A 25520-nucleotide genomic window follows, 5' to 3' on the forward strand; every position below is an offset into this window, starting at 1 on the left:
CATTTAGGGGAGGGGGGGGGGGGTAAGAGGTGAAAAATTGGAACAAGAGGTTTGGCAATTGTTAATGCTGTAAAGTTACCCATGTATATATCCTGTAAATTAAAGGCTATTAAATAAAAAAAATAAAAATAAAAAAAAAATAAAAAAAATAATATTTTATTTTTCCACATACATGCAAAAATAATTTTCAGCATGAAATGAGTGATTCTTCCTGACTCTAGACTCAATGGTCTATCCATTGAACATCTAGCTGCTCTATCCTTATTTTTTGTTGCTGTTAAATCAGTTGTCAGTTATATATGACTCTCTCTGACTCTATGTAGGTTTTGTTTTGTTTTGTTTTTGCAGAGACACTTGAGTGGTTTGCCATTTTCTTCTCCAGAACATTTTATAGATGAGCAATGGAGGCAAATAGGGGAAAGTGAATTGCTGTGGGCCATGCAGCTAGCAAGTATCTGAGTTAAGATTTGAACTCAAGAACATGAGTCTTCCTAATTCCAGACCCAGTATTCTATTGAGCCACATAGCTTTCTATTTTATAAATGAGGGAAAAGGACTTGTTCACGAACACACAAGAATACACAGCTTGTAAGTGTCTGATTCCTTATTTAAAGTGACTCAAGTGCAGCAGGCTGACTCTCACAGAGTCTGAATAAAGGGTTATTTATTTGTGTTTTTGTTGGACATCTGTCTCCTTTGTTTTATATTTAAACATATAGAATGAAATCAATAGAAATTCATTAAGCTACTATATATTCATATGCATATACAAATATACACATATACACATATACATACACATGCATAAACATACACACACATTAACTACCACCATGGATGGGGAAGTGTAAACACTGATGGGAAAATCCTTGATAATGGCTATAATATGATCCACAAACTAAAATGTGACTGCGGCATTATATTAGGGGAGGGGAAGTTGCCGTTTGTCCTTCATTTTTAAAGGGGACATCAGGAAGATGTCTTAACTTGTGCATGAATTGGATTTAAGTGAGGCAGAAAATGAGAGAGAAAAGAGATTTTTGGTGAAAGACTGGGGAAAGCTACCTGATAAATTTAGTTGAACATAAGACTAATTACAACCCCAACTCTTAATAGGATCTGAATTTAACTCTATTTTGATTTCATATCTCTGTAAGAAAAGTACCAGACGTCTTTTCCTTTTGATGACACTCAGGAAGTTACTACCCATCCTTTTGGTGATGCTGATTCTGAAGGATAGACCCAACTGTCTGTTCCAAGTTCTCTGTGTTATATCAGTCTTTTAGGAGTCCATATGTTTAGGGTATTGACTTTGACTTTGAGTTTATGGAATATTTGACTCAATAATTCCTCACAGTTAAAATCAAACACATGTCAGAAATCTGTGATTTCATATCTGTGATGTAGTCCATGTGGGAACTTCAGCTTACTCTTCTTGATTAAGTCTTAGAGTTGTTTGAAGTTCAGAGAAGCTAAATGAGATTTCCATAAAAACAGTTAGGTGGCACAGTAGATAGAGCACTGGGCCCTGGAGATAGGAAAACCTGACTTTAGATTCCAGATATTTCCTAACATAGTGTTCCTGGACAAATCATTTAACTGCTGTCTGCCTCAGTTTCCTCTTCTGTAAAATGGGGATAGCAATAGCATCTGCATTTAAATTAAGGTAATATTTGTGAAATACTTAGCATTGTGTCTTAGCATAGATACATAATAAATATTTGTTCTCCCTTCATTCTTTCCCCTTTGTCTCTTTGCTAATGTTAAACCTTTTTATGTATTTATTCATTTTATATTAATGCTGTTTAAGTTGATTTAAGCTGTTTGCAAGAAGGATCAATATTTCCCTCTGTGTATGTCTACATCTCTTTGTCTCTGCCCATCTTCTCTTTCCTTTCTATGTCTCTCTTTCTGTTATTTATATATATATATATATATATATATGTATATGTATATATACACATATATATGTATATACATATATATGTACACACATGTATATACACATACATGGATATGTGATTATACATATTATATATATAAATAATCCTTCAAATATTTATATGTATATAAATGTGTTCATATATGTATGTATGTTGTTTTCTAGGTCCTTCAAACTCCATGTCTAAATATGGACTTATTATTTTCTCTTCATAAAGAAACTTGTCTTTCCTCAAGTTCCTTTTGAGTGCTTGACATCTCTAAATTCACCCAGGGTTGTAATCACAAAGTTATCTCCAATTCTTTCCTCTTCCTTCCTCTTCCCTCTTCCTGCCCAAGAGCTAATCAGTTGCAAAATCTTGCTGATTTTTACTTTCATAGTATCTCTCCCATTTGTCTCTTTCTCTTTCCCATGACCACTACTTTATCTTTTGTTTAAAGATCCTTATACATCTCATTTGGATGATTATAAAAACTTCCCTTTAGGTCCCCTGCTTCCAACCTCTCTCCATTCCCTGAAAGGCTCCCAAAATAATTGTGGAGGCATAGAGCCAACTCTGTCTCCCTCCCCCACTCCCTCCCGCCTGGTTCAAAGAGCTTCAATGATTTCACATTAACTATGAGATGAGGGGAAAAAAAAAAAAAAACTACTTCACTCACATTTAAAGTCTCTTACAATATGGCTACCACCACTATTCTTGCTTTCTTTACTAAGACTACATTCTGGCCAAAATACATTGATAACTAACTAATTTGACATTTCATTCCCTAAGTGCTGTTCATTTTGAACAAACCATCCCTTCTCCTTGAGTGGAAAGAGCTCTCCTCTCAACTTCCATGTCCTTAAAGATTAAAAACTTCAAGTGTAGAATCTGAGGTTCCAGGTTCAAATTCCCCCTCAGACATTTATTAGCCTTGTGACCATAGGCAGATCATTTAATCATTGTATCTGTTTCTCATCTACTAAATGAATGAGATCCCTTCAAGTTCTAAATCTATAATACAGTTATCAGCTTAAATTTTGCCTCTTCTATGAAAATTTCCCAATTTGAATTCTTCCCCACCAGTTACTAATGTTTTCCCCACCTTAATTTTTCTTGCATTATATTTATTCACATAGGTGTTGTATCTTTACCCCCTTTCCCTTTAATCAACCCATTTGATCTGTCCTTCCCCTATAGAAACTCCTTAAGGGTATTAACATTTTGTGATTATTATAAGGGCAAACCTCAATGCCTTATGAGAATAATACTCACTTTAAAAACAAAACCAATCTGTAAGAAATGACCAGCAGGATGATTTCAGAAAGGCCTGGAGAGACTTACCTGAATTGATGCTGAGTGAAATGAGCAGGACCAGGAGATCATTACATACTTCAACAACAATACTATATGATGATCAATTCTGATGGACATGGCCATCTCCAGCAATGAGATGAACCAAATCAGCTCCAATAAAGCAGTAATGAATTGAACCAGCTACACCCACTTAAAGAATGCTGGGAGATGACTATGAACCACTACGGAGAATTCCCAATCCCTCTATTTTTGTCTACCTGCATTTTTTATTTCCTTCATAGGCTAATAGCACACTATTTCAAAGTCCGATTCTTTTTGTACAGCAAAATAACTGTTTGGACATGTATACTTATATTGTATTTAATCTATACTTTAACATATTTAACATGTATTGGTCAACCTGCCATCTGGGGGAGGCAATAGGGGGAAGGAGGGGAAAAATTGGAACAAAAGGTTTGGCAATTGTCAATGCTGTAAAATTACCAATGCATATAACTTGTAAATAAAAAGCTATAATTAAAAAACAAACAAACAAGAAACATAGACAATTTATTGAATTGATGATGTAACAATTGTGTACTAGAACAAATGGACAGATCCAGGATTGTACTAGTATTCTTGAAGTACTTGAAGTACCCAAGAAAGTACTGTATGGAACCATCATGGAAGATTTACAAAAACCCATGACTATAATGGGAACTACATAGAATGAGTAATTTTGGTGGGACTGAGATGTTCACCCTGAAGAGATCTGCCCACTAGATTCTGGGGTTTCTAGATATTCTCCTTGTAGCTCCCTCAGTTAATGCAATCAATCAAAGCGTCTTTTAGGGAGTGTCTACTAAGTCCCTTGCTTAATTTAATGCAGTTGGAGTCTAATTATCCAGGTTCTTATTACTTGTTTGCAATAATTTGCTTTGGGTAAAACTTGAAGCTGTGTTTAAATTTTTATGTCAGGTTCAAAATTGATTTACTTTAAAAAATATATATATGAGATTTCCCTTTTGAGTATTGGGTTCTCTGTAATTTATTTCATTTTTAAAGGAGTGTGTGGGGTTATATCATATAATTTTTTTTCAAATTAAATTGAACTGGTTTAAGAGATTTAACAAGTAAGGGTATAATCATCCTTTATTTTGAAAGCTAAAGCTAGCAATTAGAGCTATAAAATTATCTTCTATAATAAAATGTTAAATGATATTTGAAATAAAATTTGTTAATATGAACTAATAGGTAAGCTTCTCAAATGCCTTTACAAAATATAATTTAATGGTGGTTTTAACATAATATAGGACCCACACATTTTTCTAAAGGTAGCAGTAAACTTAAAAAAAAATAAAGCATATCTCAGTTGTAATACAACTGTTTGATTTCTAAAACAGATGTTATGACGTTTCCAGAAAATTACAGTGATTATGAAGTAGGGAAAAATTAATTTACTTGTAAAAAGGTATCCTTAGCATCTGTCAGCTTTTAAGCTACTATTCAAATTTTTAATTCTGTTTGTTTTTCTTAATTTAAAGAGCATCAGTTTTTAAGTAGCCTATGTGTGAATTTCTTTAGTTCTTCTATGCAAAATCAGCATAATATAAAGTTTTCTTGGAAAGAATTGTTTTATTATTTTTTTATTGTGTCCAACTCTTTGTGACTGGAATGATTTGCCATTTCCTTCTCCAGCTCATTTGACAAATGAGAAAACCAAGGCAAATAGAGTTAAGTAACTTAAATGGAGTGATGAAGCTGGGAAGTATCTAAGGCCATATTTGAACTTGGGAAAACAAGTGTTTCTGACTCCAGGCCTGGCATTCTATTTACTATACCACCTATTCCTATTTTCTCCATTCATAGTCTAAGTCAGGAACTGGTTTTAAATTTTTCCTCTCAATTAGGGGGTTAATTTCCTCTCCTTATGTGTCCACCTCTCTAATAATGTTTATATCATGTATTTACTTATTTGTGAACCCTAGGCTCCTAGGAGAACATAAACTCTTTGAGGGTAGGCATTGTTATAGTTTTGTCTTTGAATTCTGTCTAGCATGGGTATCCTGAGTTTAGTAGGCACCTAAAAATCAATTATCAATCTATTATGTCTATAATACCAAGTTTACATTAAACATAGAATTTTATCTCATCATTTTAGGTGATGCTAGAGCAAAATTATAATGGGTCATTGCTATGACTTCTACTACTCCAGTCAAATTCCACATTTTGAACATGTTTTAAGCAATATATTAAGTTCAACATAATACTAAGTTTAAAAGAATATCATAGATATTACAGGGGCCTGTGAAGAGAAAGTTACTATAAAATGTTACCAGGTAATGGATCCAACCATTCTGGAGAGCAATTTTTTTAGAATTATATTCAAAAAGTTATTAAACTGTACATATCCTTTGACCCAGCAGCATTTCTACTGGGCTTATATTCCAAAGAAATCTTAAAGGAGGGAAAGGGACCCACATGTGGAAAAATGTTTGTGGCAGCCCTCTTTGTAGTGGCAAGAAACTGGAAACTTGAATGGATGCCCATCAATTGGAGAATGGCTGAATAAGGTGTGGTATATGAATGTTATAGAATAAGAAATGACCAGCAGGATGATTTCAGAAAGGCCTGGAGAGACTTGTATGAACTGATGCTAAGTGAGATGAGCAGAACCAGGAGATCATTGTACATGGCAACAAGATTATATGAAGATCAGTTCTGATGGATGCGGCTCTTTTCAACAATGAGATGATGTAAACCAGTTCCAATTGTTCAGTGATGAAGAGAGCCATCTACACCAGAGAGAGGACTGTGGGAACTGAATGTGGTTCACAATATAGCATTTTAATTCTTTTTGTTGTTGTTTGCTTGCATTTTATTTTGTTCCCCCCCCTTTTACTGGTTTGATTTTATTTTTCTTGTGCAGCACAATAATTGTATAAGTATGGATACATATATTGGATTTAACATATATTTCCACCATGTGTAATATATATTGGACTAGTTGCCATCTAGGGGAGGGCATGGGGGAATAGGCAGGGAATTGGAACATAAGGTTTTGCAAGGGCCAATGTCTACCCATATGTTTTGAAAAATAAAGTGTTTTAATAAAAAAAATATTATCACGTAATCTTATACAATGGGACAATAGATGTGAAAGAATGAAGTAGAACCCTGTTAGCTTTGATCTACTAATCATGATGGTATAGTTATATACAGCCAACTGTTTCCAAATCAAACATTTATGCTTCAGTATTATAATCCATTCACTATGTCTCTGATATGGATACTCTCTCTATCAGTGTACAATCAGCCCATTCATAACCTGTCATTTTGTGCAATTGTCGTTCTTGACTGTTTTTAATTGTCCTTGGAGGATACATCTAAAAGACATATGGAGGAGGTGGAGGTTGGGGAAAAGGGAGTGAAATTATGGTCTAGGAAATTATTAGGATGATGAGTGGAGCTAAGGTGTAGGAGGGTGATCCCTTACTATATAACCAGTCCAGCTCTTTATCAGTAATAATGATATCTTTTACATGACTTCCTCATGTGAGAAATAATTGCCCTTACATTTTCCTCCCCTTCACTTACCTTGAGATCCAATGACACTAAACCTCTTGCTGTTGTTCTCACTAGCCGCTCCATCTCCCAGTTGGGTACATTTTCACAGGCTGTCTCTCAGGCTTCAATTTTCTCTCTCTTCATTTCTTGTCACCTTTCTTCTGTGGCTTTCTTTAATTCCCAGCTAAACTAGTTTTCTTCTTCCACTCCCCTCCACTTTCTCAGGAAACTTTTTCTAAACCCTTTTAACATTAATGCCTTTTCTCTGTTGATTGTCTCCAATTTATTCAGAGGCAGCTAGGTGGTTCAGTAGATAGAACACTAAACTTGCAATCAGTAAGACTTGAATTCAAATTGGTTTCAGACACTTACTAATTGTGTAATCCTAGAGAAGTAACATAAGGGTTTGTCTCTTTCCATTTCTTCCACATGAGGATCATAATAATATCTACCTTCTAGCTCGTTATGAGGATCAAATGAGACGGTATCTGTAAAGCATTTAATGATGGGACCTGGTACCTGGGACATAATAAGCGCTTAATAAATGCTTGTCTTCTTTCTATATATCTTGTTTGTAGTTAACCATTTGAAAGTGTATGTTCCTGGTTTTTGCTTTTGTTTATTCCTAGCAGTTAGGAGGGTACTTGACACAGTAGGCTAATAATAAATTCTTATTGACTGAGTGATCCTAGTGACTGATGATGCCCATTAAAAAAAAAAAATCAACCACAAGTCATTTAAATTTTTGTTGTTATTGTTAAATGACAATCAGTGTCCTCTCCTATATGAGCCTGTCTTTTTGAATCACTATCCATCAACAGCTCCCATTCCCACAAATAACCCAATGTGGTTTTGATAATTGCAGTTTCCTGGGCATCTTTGAGGATTCTCAGGGGCTAGGTTAGTATTCCTGTACTCTTCTCCAAAGCTTCCAGCACAAGGCCTGAAGGTCATGAAAATGAATTTGAAAAGCTAAGGCTTTGAAAGAAAGTGAAGCTAAATGAGATCCTTTCATCTTTATCAAGTTATGACTTATAGAGATCTCCACAAATTATAATGTAATTAGAACCGTGGGTTACAACAACAGATGCCTGTGGTCTCATAACTATAAAATGTGTTCTGTGCCCTAGGTGGCATATTTTAACATTTGGTAGCATTTCTGATCCTTCTTTTGATTTCTTTTATGTGTTTGCTAATTGTTAAATCTTATGGACTTGTGAATTGATATGATGCTGGTCATTCAATAATATTCAAGTACTTGATTTTTTTTTTCCTTAGAAATTCACTGTTGAATTGATTTGTTGGTGTTCAATAGCTACTTTTTCCTGTTTATAATATCTTGATTTTATTAAAATATGATATTTAAAAAGATTCAGAATGGGGAAAGATAATACTAAATATAGACAAAAGGATTTCTTGGAAGTGATTATAGAGGTTACTACTAATTCTCTACCAATAATTCAGAATTACAATTGTTTAATAATAGAATTGTATGAATTATTCCAAAAGCATGTGAAACATTAACATAGACCTTTGTGTGCTATTCATTCTTTTTCTTGATGTCTCCAAATTGGATATGTCTAAGAGTGGATTTTTTTTTTCCTTTCTAAAATGGGAGTGATGGTCTGATTTGAATATCGAGTTAAAAACTCCTAGTGACTATTACAGTTGAATTTAGGTTGCTAATAAATGATCAAAAGAACTAGGTTTTCCATCATCTGGGAGTTGTCTACTAAATTCTACGTATATCAGGGAATTTGTAATTGATCTATCTTAGTGCAAAGTAAGGCTGAAATAGTGAGTAATCTGATTTACAAACTTAGAGAATAATATATTGTTTGAAAACAATACCATGAGTGATGCAGCAGATAGAGCACCATTCCTGGAGTTAAGAGGACTTAAGTTCAAATTTGATCTTAGACATTTGACACAAGCAGTGTGATACCTTAGGCAAATCACTTAACCATGATTGCCTTGCAGGGAAAAAAAGAAAACAAAGTTAAATTATTCATGAAGATGTTTCTCTTCCAAATTATCAGAAGAAATCTTAGTGAATTATTAGACATGAAATCACTATTCAGTTAATATCAGTTAACCTTCTTTAAATGCAAAGTTTGTCCTTGTGTGGACACTTCTGTCCTCAGCCTAATAGCTTGTTTATTTACTTGGAATCTGCTTCTTTCAATAGTAGCTATTAGTATAGCAGATTGGTTTTGGTTGAGTCTGCATAAATTTTAAAAAAAAATGTATTTTTTCTTCCTATAGCTGAAGCACAATGCAAAGAAAAATTTTTGAGGGGAAAAAAGAGGATTTAGAGGCTAGGATGTGGGTAGGAAAGAAGGAAAGGAGCATTAAGTGGCTGCCATATGCCAAGCATTGTGCAAAGAGCTTTGAAAATATGTAATCTGATAGTTAAATTATTTAGTCATTAGATTGGGAACATATTAAATATAAGTATACATATAGCATAAAATATGTAATATTGTATAACATATGTCATATATAGGTTGTAAAGGGTCATAGACAGTGGGGAAACTCTGGGTGAGGTATAAGACCCTTCAGTCTAGAGGGTACCTGATGACAATGTCTGGTTTGGCTCCCCATCTCCCTAAGGGCTCTCGGCTTTCCTGAGAAGTTGGGGGTGGTGACAACCTGTGTTGTGATTGAAACGGCGATACCAGGTGGAAGAGTGATGCCAGGTGGCAAACGATGTACAATAGCAAGTTGTTCATGTAGGTCTCACATGCAAAAGTTATACTGGGTAACGCCCGATGTTTTTGTTACATAAAGGTATGAAGGTATATAAAAAGGGGAAAGTCCCTGAAATAGACTCCATTTTTCCACCGTCCTCAGGAGTCCTGCCTCATCTCCACTAAGATGGTATATTTTAATCACCTCGGCGTGGGGGCTCTAGAAAGCACAGTACATTTTGTCACCCCAACTTGGGGGCTCTAGAAAGCAGGACACAACAATCAGTAACATAAGTATATTTAAGTATAGGGTGTATATATATATATATGTATACATATATATATATATACATACACATATAATATATATAATATAAGTTGTTAACTAGATGGGCATTAGCCACTGCTGCCCTGCCATGACATCATATGAATAAATAATTTAAAGGCAAGCTTTATAGGTTTCTATTCTGTATTTCAACTTTCCTAAAGAAATTCTTTTTAATGAAGCAATTATTAATGTGAGCTAATTATATTTTACTGTAGGGAAATAAATAAATCACCTCAACAACACATAATTTTCTTGCTCATTTTGGAGCATGTGACCAGTGGCAGATCAATACCCTCTGGATATCATATAGTGACAAACCCATAATTTGAATCTGAAAATTTAAGCAAATATTGCCAAATGGTCATTAGAATATACCTACGAACTATCCATTTTTAACATTTCCCCCCATGCTTGGAATAAGCTTCCTTCTTCCTTCAACTTCATAGCCTCTTTTCTTCCCTTAAGGTATAGCCCAGGTACCATGTCTGAATGGAGTGTTTTCAGAGCCACCCAAATACTAGTACTTTCCTCTTTCCATTAAACTACCTTGTTACACGGACACACACACACACACATACACACACACATATATTTGTATATGTTGTGTATTTATAAATATATGTTTATTTGTGTCTATATATTTATATCTGTTTCATATGTCCTTATTATTTCTTCCAGTAGATTGAAAATTCATTGCAAGTAGGGATTGCTTTATTTTTTGTACTTCTCTCCCTAGTATATAGCATAGTACTTAGCCTGTTGTACATACTAAACTCATTAACTCATTTGGTTGCACACAAAATTCAAACAATGGAAAATCTTTTAAAATGCTACAGATGCTTCCTTTTGATCTTTTGAATTGTTGTAGTCTTCTGATTCTGATTCTAGATCAGAATGTACTAGATTCTAATAGGGCAAGTGATCAAATTGAGACTAAGTCAAAACCATGCTGGATTACTCATAATGGCAGACCAACATAATAAGTTCTAGAGTAACCAGCAACCTTGTGTCATATGAAGAATCTGAATCTGGAGTTAACAAAACTTTGATTGGAATGATGGAGAATCAAGTTAATTGTTCAATGCCTAAGGCAATTCTAAGAAGCTGGCTGTCTCTGTATGTATGTGTGTACCTACCTATGAAAATCGGGGTAGAGATCTAGGAAATATATATTAAAAGTAGCAGAGGAATAAAGGACAAGACTTGGAAAACTGTGAGGTATATAAAATTAGGGAGAGGGAAGAATAAATAAGAGCTTCAGAATTTCAAGGAAAGAGACAGAGGGAGGTAGACAGTAAGACAGACAGACACAGATATGTACAGACAGAGGCAGAGAGACAGAGACAGAGAGACAGAGGCAGAGAGACAGAGACAGAGAGACAGAGGCAGAGAGACAGAGACAGAGAGACAGAGGCAGAGAGACAGACAGACAGAGGCAGAGAGACAGAGAGACAGACAGAGGCAGAGAGACAGAGAGACAGACAGAGGCAGAGAGACAGAGAGACAGACAGAGGCAGAGAGACAGAGAGACAGACAGAGGCAGACAGACAGAGGCAGACAGACAGACAGAGTCACAGAGTCAGAGAGTCGGAGAGACAGACAGAGTCGGAGAGACAGACAGAGGCGGAGAGACGGAGAGACAGACAGAGGCGAAGGGAGGGACGGAGAAAGGGAGAGAGAGAGAGAGAGAATATGAGAGAGAATTAGTGGAGAGGATTTTCTATACTAAGTGTTTGCCTCATACTGATGGAATAACAAGTCCCATCCAAGAAAACAAAAAATAAATCATCATTTAGGAAAGATCCCCAAATGATTATGCTAGTTATTAATCTATAACTTTAGAGTGTGGTATGGGGAGCAGAATGAGGAAGATGCACAGTATTCTAAGGGGGGCAGCTAATTAGTGTAGTGAATAGAGCATCGACCCTGAATTCAGGAGGACCTGAGTTCAAATTTGACTTCAAACACTTAATACTTCCTGGCTGTGTGATCCTGGGCAAGTCATTTAACCCCAATTTCCTCAACAACAACAACAAAAATAAAAATTAGTATTCTAACAGATTTAGGGAGGAAGCAGAAGCAATGAGCTTGAAATTGTTTTAAGGAAAAATAAATGGGCTTTATATATAGCTTTGATCTGTATATCTAACCAGCCGCAGAAGTTTCTGTACCCTGTTATATCAGTACTATTGATAGTAGTCTCATTCATTCATTCTGTCATCACATGGGTTTCTGTACTACAGCGCATATTATAACAAGTATTCTCTGATTATAACATGTTAATTATAGGATCATCCTTTATATCTTTGGGATTCTAGACTTTACTTTGAGGACTCTTCAGCATAAACATAGTTCTGCTTATTGGATTATCCAACTGTGGATCAAACTTAATGTGGAAATTTGTACAAGAAAAAAGAAGGAAGAGAAAAAACAGTAGGAAATACTGTGCTTTCTGACTAGCATATTTACCTTTGTTCAGTTATCAATTTAACTTTGCTGAAGTGATTCTCAATTACATTGAACTCTGAGTATTCACGTGTTCTATGTTTTTCCCTTTCCCCAAACCAGTAGCCCCCTTCCCCAATCTAAAAGTGACCCATTGACAAGTATATTGCAACTGAGATATCATAAAGCTGGGGAATAAGAAATTTAAGCTTTTTTACATAATTGATTTCAGCATGACTACATTTTATTAAAAATAAATTTTAGATTAAGCTTTTGAAATAACGTCCTACACTGAAGGAAAAAAAAAACAACTTGTTCTGATTGCCCAGATTGTCATTTTATTTCTACATGTGATTCATTAAAATATCTCTAATCCTCCAGGTTGCCCCTTAGTTTCTATTAAGATGCATTGCTTAAGTCTTTGCGTAAATACATTGATTATTTTATAGACCCATTTGTTAATCTTGTGTATCTGGTGTTCAAGATTCATTGAGCTTGATAACAAATGAGATGAAAGAGAGAACAAAAATTCAAGAGCCTATTTAGTCTCCTTGAAGAATGAGATGTCTTTTCACCAGTTTTCTATCAATGGAGGAGAGGGGGGCAAATATATTATGGCTGTGATTTTAGGTATGAGATTTAACAGCGACATCTGCCTCCTGCTGAGTTCAGGGTACAATTAGCTAATGTAAAAAAACAAAATAACAACCAACAACTGTTTTCACCTTGGTGTTAGAACAAGAGCTGTAAAGAGCAGGCCTGGAATTGAGTTAATTCGCATGTTAACTGTAAATGTATATTTAACTCTGTGATTAATTTTTTTCCTGGTGAGTGGGAGAATCTGGCATTGTTGATACTGATGATGTTTCCTTATTATGGTTTAGAACATTCAAATCAGTTGTAATGATTCCATATGGAATCACAATCCACAGCTTTCTTCCCATTTGGATCAGTGAGGATAATTATTTGTTTACATGTGATTAGAACAGTTTTTTTAGGGGTGAAGTAGAAATAGCAAAATTCATTTGTGGTACACCTTTGGAGAATGACAGAGAAAAAATGTTTTGCTTGCTTAACATGCTTGAAAAAATAATAATATTGAAAATCTCCTGGCTAGCCAATTATTTTGCTTTAGGAAGAGATATTTGCTATCAAATTCAAAAGAGAATTCTAGTGAAATCTGTGATTAAATAAGATTAATCAGTGACAACTTGAAGGATAAATTGAAGAGATAAAAGTGAAGGTGCAGAAAGTCTACTGTGTCCTATTATAGTTCAGATGAGTAAATATATGAGCCTGGGCTAGGGCAGGAGGAAATGAGGACGGGATATTTTTTAGAATAGATAAAAATCTAAAGACTATTTCCTTATATCTTTCAAAAGAAAGCAAAAGAAAAAGTGGGGGGCCGGGGGAGGGGGGGAAAGGGGGAGGAGCATGTTGACCTGTCAGTTACTAGAGGGGATATTTACATGTAGTTTGCCATTTATGACATTTCATTTCTATAAGGTAGTTATCCTTATGGCCACAAATATTTCTGACAATTCAAGTAGATATGACTAATATATGTCTTAAAGTAATATAGCTGTTATCCTTGTAGAGGAAAAAAAAAGTTGATATTCTGTATTTTACTAGCAAGATGTTCCTTTCACATCCTCCTCCTATTACGTAGAAATGACCAAGTAATAACTGATCACTGTTTGCAATTCTCCAGGAATTTTATGTCTGGTGTTGTCTTTTATTCTATCAAAAGATCATACAGGTGGGGAGCTCACACTGCCCCTGATCTCAATGTCCATGAATGTTTATGCTGTCAGGCCCTGGGGATAGGATTCCTACTTACTTTCTTTGAAGTATCCCTAATGTCTACAGCAGGGCCTTGTGCCTAATATGTGTTTAATAAGTGTTTGTATTTAATTTGGCTTGTGGGTTTCTCAGGAGGTTAGAGTATAGAGCTATGTCCATTTTTTAAAATCCTAGCCCAAATCTTCCCCTTTCAAATGGGGCTTGTGTACTGAGCAGGAAAAAAATCTACCTTCAGAGTACTTTAAGGTGTGTGCCTGAGGGTAGATTTATCTCTTTTGAGCACTAGAACAAAATTACTATGTAAGATTATCAGTTGCTCTTTTTTTCCCCTGGACTTTCAGATCATCACTGGTCAGACTTTTTGGTGATTGCCAGAGAATCATCAGGGATGCATCTTAGATAAATCAGTGCAGAGCTTCTCAGGCAAAGGTGGTTTCAAAGTTGGGAGGAATTCTGGAATTCCATGTGTTATTCTACTGAAATGTGATTGAGGAAGAGCACTGCTGATCTGAGACATGCCTTCTATTATGATAAGAAGAAAGATGGAATTTTCAGATATTGAAATATAATTGAATTAATGGAGTTTATAGAAAAAATTACCCTTCACTCCCCCCACTCTCCTACTGGTTTCCCGTTTATCAGCATTAAAAGTGAAATCTAAAATATCAGATAATGAAATCACAAAGAAGGTCCTATGAAACTATAACCTCTGGAATTCCAATGGGAAGAGAAATGTCTCAATTCTGACATTTCATAGCTGTAAAATAGACATGCATGGCTATAGGAAAATCAACTTAATTGAATATCTGTAGCATATGTGCTTATTGGGAGAATACTAAATGTACTTCGTGTTATGTTTATAAAGTTTTAGTTAGATAACTACTAAAGTACAGTTAAACACTCTCCCTCTCCCTTTTTTGGCCATTTTTCCATCACCTCACGTCCCACCTTCTCCTCTTCCTTTCTCCTGTTCATTTCCCCCCTTTCCATTCACTGTCAGGAAGGGCAGCCTCCGAAGAGTCACTTCAGCTCAGCCCGGCATCGGCAGAGACTAGTGGATACGGCAGCTCCAAAAGTGAGTAGGCATTTATGAGCCTATCTACATTGGGGAAAGGGAGGATTGCTGATATTTGAGTATGTCATGGTGTGTGTGTGTGTGTATATGTGTGTATAGAATTCTCATATTAAAAAATTTGGGGGGGGGTGTGACATCTCTTTATTAAAGGAAATTCCAGTTTGTGTTTGCTCTGTATTCATTAAACACACTTGTGTCCTTCCTATTGCACTCCTGGCTATATGCCATTGATCTTGACCTTCTCCTTGACTTTATGGAAGTTTTGTTATGTTTTGGGGAGAGAGAAGAAACTAGCTCTGAAATTTTCTAAGGTTTTTTGCCCCTAAGTCACCCAATAACTTTTCTTTTTTTCTATAATTTGATAAGAAGTATCATGATTTAATGGAAAATGTAATGACTTTAGAGTCAGGGGACATAAGTTTGAATACCCGCTAGTACTTATCACATGTATTTGACTTTGGGCAAATTATTTAACATTCTTGGGCCTTATTTTCCTTACAAAATGAGGAACTTGGACCAAACTGGTTTCTGAAATTCCTGTCAGGTTTGATTGATGATCTTACAGATCTATGATTTCATCAATAAGAATATTGCTTCCATTGATGGTACAACTACTCATCTTGTATGACTCATCCATTTTATTTTTTTAAAGTTTCTTTTTCTTATAAATTTAATAATCAGTCAACAGAAACATTTTAGTATAAGAGAACAAGAAAGAGGACTGAATGAGAACCTGAATTGTCACATAGTTTTTAAAGTATATATTCAATTTAGCATTTACTAGATCCCAAATACCAGATTTGTTATTTAGTATTTATCAAATTTGCTCTGGACCCTTTTTATTTTTTATTTTCTTCTGCATATTTGAAAAGATTTTTTTAATGCTCTTTTTGCATTTCTGTCACTAGTCATTAATTAAATCTCCCTTCTCCCTGGAATAAGTCTTAACTTATATCCAAAAGTATATATAGCCAACCAAAACAAATCAGCAATTTGGCCAAATCTGAAAGAGCATATTTCATTTTGCCCTTCCAGTCCATTACTTCTTCTTATTGAGGTATATGATGTGCTTTATCATCAGTTCTCTGAAGTCACAATTATTCACTGCTTTGAACAGACTTCTTAAATCTTTCTAACTTGTTTTATTTTGTAATACTGTGATCATCATGTAAATGTTCCCTATGATTCAGTACATTTCAATCTCCATGAGTTCATTCAAGTCTTTTCATGTTTCTCTGAATTCTTCATTTCTTAGGGCACAGTAATATTCCATTACTTCTATATATCATGGCCATTTCCCAGCTGAGGGACACCAATTTTGTTCCCACTTCTTTGATACAATGAAAAATGCTGCTATAAATATTCTTGTACATATGAGTCCTTTCCCTCTGTCCTTGACCTCCTTTGGGTTTGCAAATGAATTCCTTTCCATTTTCCGTATTTACTATAGATTAGGATTCATTGTGACCTGAGTCCTTCTAGATTTGTTTTTCCTTTCCTTTTCCTCCCACTCCCTTCAGTTTAATTTCTGAAATGCTAAAATGGTCTTATTATAAGGAGATCTCATAGTAGGGCATTTATCTTATCTTATTAAAAGAATGAGTTGGACAAGGTGATCTCTTTCAGAACTATCAATGGTGTCAGAGTCATTCTGGCTTTATAGATTATGTTATTCAATATCTTCCTCCCCTCAGTTTTTTTGTGTCTCAATACAGATTAACTTCGGTAGCTAAAGGGTGCAGCAGAATGCTAAACCAGGTTTAGAGTCAGGAAGACTCATCTTCCTGAAATCAAATCCATGTTCAGACACTTCTTAATTGTGTGACCCTGGGCAAATCACTTCACCCTGTCTGCCTCAGTTTCCTCATTTATAAAATGAACTGGAGAAGGAAATGGCAAACTGTACCAGTATATTTGCCAAGAAAACCCTAAATGGAGTCACAAAGAGTTGGACCTAATCAAAAGTGATTGAACAACAACAATAAATTGACTAATTTCTTCAACTGGCACTGAGGGTAATTTTGGAGAGAATTGTGACTTTTTCTCCTCTAACAACTACTTGCTTTCAGCATTACATGAATAGATTCCATTATATTCCCCAATAGGTTTAAAAGGTCAGCTGCTTTTCTGGAGGAAAATATAGCTCAGTTGCTTTAGGTAGTGTTGATTTGACTGTGGGCCAAGAAATCTTTCCTAACACTTAAAAAGATGATTTGAAAGAGGATAGTTACTGTATGGATATAGTATTTAGACAATAACAAATAAAAATACTAGTATATGATCAGTGACCTTTTGCTAGAAGCCACTTGTCTAAGAATCTACACTGAATCATTTCCAGTTTCATTATCTAGGAGTCTAAAAACAGTACAGCAAAATCATCACCAGCCCATGATACTGGTGCTCTTTTTTTTTTCTTCAGTGCTAGGAGATGAAACTATTAATTTATAGTAAATGGCCTGCTCTAGATTTTAAGAATGCTGACTTTGTTAAATTTATAACTTAGGGGAAATAGAATAGAAAATTTTCTTGTCCCATTAAATATTTGTTCTTTGACTTTAGGTCTTATTATAACCATTTGTTCCCCAAATATATGTTGAGGTCCTTTTAAAGGGCAGATCAAAAAAGGAAACAAGCCCTGCTTTCATGGAGTTTAATCTAGCTAGAAAAACATCATGCATACTAGTAACAAAAATGGGGCACAGAATATAAAATTGTAGTGAGATAATTATACAGTGCAATAAGGATTCCAAAAGCCAAAGATATTATGTATAGCTGAGAGATCAGGGAAGACTTCTTTTTTTTTTCTCTCAATAATATTTTATTTTTTCAATTACCTGTAAAGATAATTTTCAACATTGATTTTTGTAAGATTTTTAGTTCCAAATTTTTCTCCTTTGCTCCTTCACTTCTCTCTCCCCAAGACAGCAAGCAATCTAATATAGATTATCCATGTGCAGTACTTTTAAACATATTTCCATATTTGTCATGTTGTGAAAGACAAATCAGAACAAAAGGGAAAATCATGAGAAAGAAAAAGCAAACAAAAATGTAACATGGAAATAGTATGCTTTGATCCTCATTCAATCTCCATAATTCTTTCTCTGGATATGAATGGCATTTTCCATCACACATTCTTTGTATTATCACTTTTGCTGAGAAGAGTTGTCTATTATAGTTGATCATCACATAATCTTGCTGTTACTATGTACAGTGTTCTGGTTCTGCTAAGTTAGCTCAGCATCAGTTCATGTCTTTCCTGGCTTTTCTGAAATCAGTCTTCTCATTATTTCTTATAGAATAATAATACTCCATTACATTCATATATCCTAACTTATTCAGCCAAATTGATGGGTATCCACTCAAAAAAGGTATACAATAAGTATTAATAAATTGCATTATTTCTATTCTGCTATATTAATCTCAACTTGCAAACTATAAATGAACTTCTATTGCTGTATTTTATAACAATCCATTTCTTTGTTATGTCTTTTATTAGTGGCCTTTTAAATATAATTACTTATGAATATCTCCTGTTAGTGGGCTGTGTTGTTTAAATGTCTATTGAGGGACAATCAGGGTAGGGAGGGAAGGGAAGCTAACAGTTTTGTTTTCTTTTGAGATTGAGTCTCATGATTTTGTCTGGTTGGGAGCATTGTGGTCACTCACAGGCTCCTCTTTACTGGGGGAGCTTACCATATTGGTGCTAGACTTATTATGGTCACCAGGTTGTATTAAGCCTGATGGCAGCTTAGAACTTCTGAACTCAAAGGATCTTCCAAACTCAGTTTCTCCAGCACTGGGATTTAAAGATAATATGGTTAAACAAAATCTTTTGACAGTGACTACAGATAACATAGTGTGTCATATTCCAGATTTGTAGTTCACCATCTCTCTACTAAAGGATTTTGGTGTGTTCTAGCATCAACCCTTTGGAACAACCATCAGCAATTGCATCTGATCCAAATTATGTTGTCTTTTTAAAATTTTGATCACTTATATTATTGTTATGACCGCATGTATGGATGGTTCTGTTTTAATCAATCTTTACCACCTAAAAATATTCCTTAAGAAGCATATGATCTACAAGGTAGCAATCCCTGGATCTTGACACCCAAGTGAGAAGTAACGAAAAATGTGACTAATTTTTTTTGGAGGAGTTTGGTAACCTTGTGTTCTTTGAGCTGGGAAAACAAGCCTTTAAATATGTTTTATTTGAATTAGAGTAAATGGTTATAAATAAATTAAAAGCAGGTAATGTACCTTAGATTTGCCTAAGCTTGTCCACTGGGAAGCTACAAAATGTCTGTTACTATAAGACTGAGAAAACTTCAAGAGGGCCTAGAGAGGAACCTCTCCCTAGTGAAAATGACTGTGTACAACACAAGTACCAAGAATCAAGCATGTGCTGCAGGAATAACAATTCGAAGGACAAAAACAGTTATTTGTGAAGCTGGTAAAGGTTTCTCTTAAATAAAAATCAATTGGATACAGGCACATAGGGGATGGAGGTGGGAAGAGTAGAGATGGGAGAAAACGGAGGGACAGAAAAAAATACAGGAAAGTGTCCAGAGGATTAGAATCCAAATCTCCTGGTATCACTGTGCATTATGTTGATAAAGATTTATTCCAGATGAGCTGTCTACATAAATTGCGATGTTCATCAGTATTGAATTTCTGATAGTGCAAAATTATTAGCTGGCACAGGGCCTAATGGCAAGTTAAGTCTTAGAAGCAGAGAAGAAAGTATTTTAACTCGACTCTTGATTTGTTTTAGAAATAAAACACACATACGTCCAAACACACCAAAGCTGCAGCTCCCAAGAGCCTGTCTGTGCTTCCAAGTTGTGTGCTTCCCCAGTCAGTTATACGACTTGAAACACCTCTGTAATCTCATCACTTTCTGTGACTCTTTCTAATGAAGGTGGGCTTATGAAGCCTAGGCTGCTGTGTTGGTGAAATCAGCCCTAGAGCCATCTCAGAGCAGAAGTTCTGCTTTTCAGAGTATTCTAAACATTTTAGGATTGATCCTTTTAAAACTTTTTTTTTTAACCTAACCTACAAATACATAAATTCTGATGTCTTTGAGATCTTGAACCTCAATTTTAGAGAGGGAACAAAACCTGCATAGCCACTATTTGTGCAATAAAGCAAACAAAAATTAGTTTCCAGCTATACAAATCACAAATGGTTTTTTTTGTCTATATTCTTGTGGGAAAATATACATTGATTTATAAAGCACTGAAACATTGGGCTTTGAAATATATACATTCCATAGCTTCATTATGCACTGAGTTTCTGGATAGTAATTAACACCCCTCAGTCCCAAGAATTATAAGAGTGTTAAAGAATAATTTATCTTTTTTGGAGTATGTAGCACTAGTCTATTTAGGGAAGTAGGAGATGGTAAAAGGATAAAAGAAGAAATTTGTGATTTTCATCATTCTAATTACAATACTGTGGCCATTTTTAAGAATATAAAATATATAGCTTTGAAGTAGGTTTCTGTCTTAGTAATTTTCAAGGCTGTTTGTAATTTTATTTTTGGTACCAACCCATATACAGTATTTGTTTCCAGGAAAGAGCATCAGATTTAGAACTTTGAATGCCTATTCTTCTGCTAACCACCTATGTAATCTTTGTTGTTCAGTCATGTCCAACTCTCCATGACCCACATTTGGGCTTTTCTTGGAGAGATACTGGAGGGTTTTGCCATTTCTTTCTCCAGCTCATTTTATAGATGAAGAAACTGAGGTAAATAAGGTGAAGTAACTTGCCTAGTGTCATACAACTACTAAGCCTACTGAGGCTGGATTTGACCTCCTATGGGCAATCATTCAATTTTATAGTTTACCCCATAAGTGTTACATTAGTTTGGAGAGACAAGATAGTAAAATGAAGAGAGTGTAGAAGTATGGGTCGAGATCTGGCATCAAGTTCTGGATCCCCTTGGGAGCTGTGCAATTGCATGTCATCACTTACTGCTTAGGAGACATTTGGCAAGCCATTCTACCACTGTCTTTGGTTGTCTTTTTCCCCCTCCTTAAGAGAGTTATAGTAGATGACCTCTAAGGTCTATTCCAGCTCAAATGTACGAACCCATGACCTCTACTTATTTAGCAAAGGATTTAGATAGAGATGGACCCCGTGGCCTATGAATGTCCTTCCAACTACTTCATCTAAAATGATGAAAATGAGCAACAGGAAACTTAAGTGGCTTTTTCTTTTTTTTTGCTCATCAGATAGAAGATTTGAACCTAGATCTTTTGACTTCATTGTCAAAGTATTGTTTCTCTCTTAGGAAGCCTCATAAATTATCTTTATAGCTAGTTTAACATCAAATGAAAACCAGCTACATTAATTCATAATAAAATGCTTTATTTTTGACTTATAACTTAATCATTTATTCTAATAAACTTGTCTCTAATACTTTTGTCTCAAGAGATAAAATTAACTCCTCCCAGAAAATGACTTATTTATTGCCCCAAAAGATATTCAATCCAGCAAACATAGGTTGTGTTGTTAATGACATTAGTATACTTGTAGCAACTATATAGCCTCCCAAGATGAGTACTTTGAAGGGTACAACACTGATTTGTATGTATGTGTTAATTATGTTTTCTCCCCACCAAATATATTAAAAAGTTTCCTATTTTTTTAGGAGTCAGGGCTTATCTTTTCCCCTAATACATCTTCTATAATTAGGGCTAGAACACTACACTGGCTATTTATTAAAACTCATGACTGTTTTCCAGCTTAAGTTTTTGTCAACAGCATTTTTTCCATATTGTCACTATGTCCATTAATTGTTATATCATATGGACTTGTTACAATACACACTTTTTTGGGAGGTTGGTGAAGGCAATCAGGATTAAGTGACTTGTCTAGGTTCACATATCTAGGAAGTATCTGAGGGCAGATTTGAACTCGGGTTCTCTTGACTGCAGGGCCAGTGCTTTATGCACTATGCTACTCTTGGTTACAGTGAACAGAATTGTAGCCTCTTAGAACTTGAAGGGTCCTTAGAATTGGTTTAATTCTCTTTCTTATAGTTGAGATAACTGAGTCCCAGAGATGGGATATGATTTTAGTGTAAAATCAGACAGTTAGCTAGGGGCAGAACTGGATATGTATAGGTAGTTAGTCTCCAGGCTTCTTGGCCAGTTTTCAAGCCTCCTTAACATTTTCATTATTAAACTTGCCACACTAATTTGTCACTTTCCATTTTATATGAATTTCATCCAAATTTCACCATGATTATGTCAAATGTAATTGAACAAGTATTTTAAAATAGCTTCTGTTTGCCAATCACTGTGGCTAGGCACTTGAGATACAAATATAAAAATTGGATATTCCCTGCCCTTAAGAAGTATATAATCTAGTGGTAGGACACAACAAGTTATTTAGAAATGTCTTATTTCAGAGTATCAAGGATTTCAGATTTTGAACACCTTAGACACTATCCAGGGCAATCATTACCCAGAAAACACTTCTATCTATGACATACTTGAAAGTGGTCATTAAGCCTTCTCTCGATGACATCAAATGAGAGGAAACCCACTAATGTTCAAGGTGGCCTGTTGCTCTCTTTGATAGTTTTAGATCTTTTTTTATGATAATTTCTTTCTTTTACCTTTTTTTCCCCAATAGTATTTTCTTTCCCTAAATACATATAAAGATGGTTTTCAGCATAAATTTTTGTAAAACTTTGAGTTCCAAATGTTTCACCCTCCTTCCCTTACTTACTCCTCCCCAAGACACAAAGCAATCTGATAAAGATTAAATATGGGCAGTCTTTTAGAATATATTTCCATATTTGTCATATTGTCCAAGAAAAATCAGACCAAAAGGAAAAAAATAAACCATAAGAAGAAAACAAATAAACAAAAAGGTGAAAATACTGATGTGGAAGTCGCAGGGGAGCTTTGCTTGACTTCCTGTACCCCAAACCTGCCACTAGACCTCAACTAAACTCTAATTTAGGTACCCCAAATCTAGACCTCAACAATACTATGTTTTGATCTGCATTCAGTCTCTCTCTGAATATGGATGGCACTCTCCATTAAAATTCTACTGGAGTCGCCTTGAATAACCTCATTAAAAAGAGCCAAGTCCATCACTGTTGATCATCACATAATCTTATTATTACTGTGTACAGTGTTTTCCTGATTCTTCTCACTTCATTTGAATCAGTTCATGTCTGCTTTCCAGGCTTTTCTGAAATCACTCTGTTCCTCATCTCTTATAGAACAATAATATTCCATTCTATTCATGTACCCTAATTTATTTAGCCATTCCCCTACCTGAAGGGCATCTACTCCATTTCCAATTCTTTGCCACTAGAAAAAGAACAGCTAATTTTTTTTTTTTTTTTGTACATATGGGATCTTTACTCCCCTCTTTTTTTTTTTTTTTTATTATTTATGATCTATTCTGATCCCAAATTTTCTGATTTATAACTTCCTCATATTGATCTAGCATTCTGGAGCCCAAAATTACAAATCCTCTTTCATATGAAGCCTTGTATATGACATCTAAGTTATTCCTACTTATTTATATGAATATTAACATGTTGATTAATCCAACTCAAGTTTCTTCCTTCCTAACTTTTGTTTATTCTTACACCTAATTTCTGGTATGTCTGTGGTTTGATCATTTTGCTTAATTTTATCTGTCTTATTTTAATGGTCTTTCTTAAATTCTGTAAGTATTTGTTAAGATAATGTCTTAACAAATAAGACAGTGTGCAAAATGACTGTAAGCATTGTTATAGAGACTGGGGATAATAAAGATAAAATCAGTGTAATCCTCCCCCTCAAAAAGCTGCCAGTGGGCTTGGAAGGCTGTGGTATTTACATAGATAAGTATAATAGCAGGTAGAGCAATGCTGCCAAAGCTCTGTAGAATGCTTTAAGAGGAAATGCTCTCAGCTGCATGGCCTCTGGGAATGAAGGCTTCTTGAGCTAGGGTTTCCAGACCTGAGTTGTGAAGAAAGAGAAGAATTTCAACCAGTGGAGGTGATGGAGGCAGTTCATTATAGGAACTCAGAGTGGTCTAATTCTCCTAAAATGCCAATTTGACCCTTTCTGAATAACTTATAATGACGTGCCTTTTCCCCTAAGAAAAGCAAAAAACTCCCCTGATGGGCATTGAAAATCTTTCACGGCTTAACCAAAGCCTCACTTTCCAGCCTTAATAAACATTTCTTTATTTCCCAAATTCCATGGTCTCACCAAGCTAACTACATTGCTTTTTCTGTCATATGCTGCCACATCTCAGCACATAGCTTACTTTGAATAGATTTGCATGTTGTCTCCCCCATTAGATTATAAACTCCTTGAGGGCAGGGTCTTATTTGCTTCTCTTTCATATCTTTAGCCCTTAATTCTGTGCCTATCATACAGCAGGTGCTTAATAAATGTTTATTTTTTGAGTTGGTATCTGCATTTGCATTAATTGCCTTCTATATTTAGAATGCCCCTTCTTGTTATATCCCCTTCTTGTTTTCTCCCAAACTCAGTTTAAGCACTATTTTTTTTAAAAATTAAAGCTTTTTATTTTCAAAACATATGCATAGATAATTTTCAGCATTCACCCTTGCAAAACCTTGATGTACTATTATTTAAAAGAAGTCTTTTTCAATTCCCTCCAGCTGCTACAGTCTCTTTAATTACATTGTCTACGTTATCTTTAAATTATACCAATTGGTTATATGAGTAAACTACTTGAAAGCAGAGGTTACTGTTTCTTTTTGGACGTTGTTTCTTGGAACAGTTCTGGAACACAGTAGATGTTTAATAAATGTTTTTTCCCTTGCCTAATTGATTTTAGGAAAATAATACCTTTTTTTCCTTCTGGATTGCAGTTTTCTCATTAGTAAAATTAAAATAATAAAAATTAGGTCCAAATGAGACAACATGTATAAAGTACTTTGCACATCTTAAAGGGACTCTTTTTTTTGTGACCCCATTTGGGATTTTCTTGGCAAAGATATGACAATGGTATGCCATTTCTTTCTCCTCATTTGTCTTGTCTCATTTGACAGGTGAGGAAAACCAAGAAACAGGATTAAGCAACTTGCCCTGATGGCATAGCTAAGAAGTCTCACATTTCTGAGACTGGATTTGAATTCAGGTCTTCCTAACTCCAGGGCTGGTGCTAACAAAATTGAATCTACAAGTAATGTTAGCATTTTTTTTTTTTTAAGATAAACCATTAGTTTCTTTAAAGGAGAGAAAAAGTAAATTATCAGCATCAAAAATTAAAAAAGAGAAATCACAACAAATGAATAAATTAAAGAAAATATTTGCCCAGTTTTATGCAAACAAATATGACTATTTAAGTAAAATGGATGAATGCTTTACAAAACTGAAACTATCAAGATAAATAAAACAGAG

At 34.9% G+C, this 25520-nt stretch overlaps 1 protein-coding gene across 6 annotated transcripts in view; it reads left to right on the forward strand.

The window, feature by feature from the left end:
- Positions 1-25520, forward strand: part of MAST4 (microtubule associated serine/threonine kinase family member 4) — a 786570-nt gene that overhangs the window by 361086 nt on the left and 399964 nt on the right. For 4 of the 6 annotated variants that reach the window (XM_031965792.1, XM_031965783.1, XM_031965810.1 and 1 more), the window contains one exon: positions 15052-15126. The exons of the other annotated variants lie outside the window; for them this stretch is intronic. In XM_031965792.1, coding sequence (XP_031821652.1) covers positions 15052-15126 — 75 coding nt within the window. The remainder of the gene's footprint in view (positions 1-15051; positions 15127-25520) is intronic. 6 annotated transcript variants of the gene reach the window in all.

Source organism: Sarcophilus harrisii, chromosome 1 (assembly GCF_902635505.1).
Source record: "Sarcophilus harrisii chromosome 1, mSarHar1.11, whole genome shotgun sequence".
NCBI lineage: Eukaryota > Metazoa > Chordata > Mammalia > Dasyuromorphia > Dasyuridae > Sarcophilus > Sarcophilus harrisii.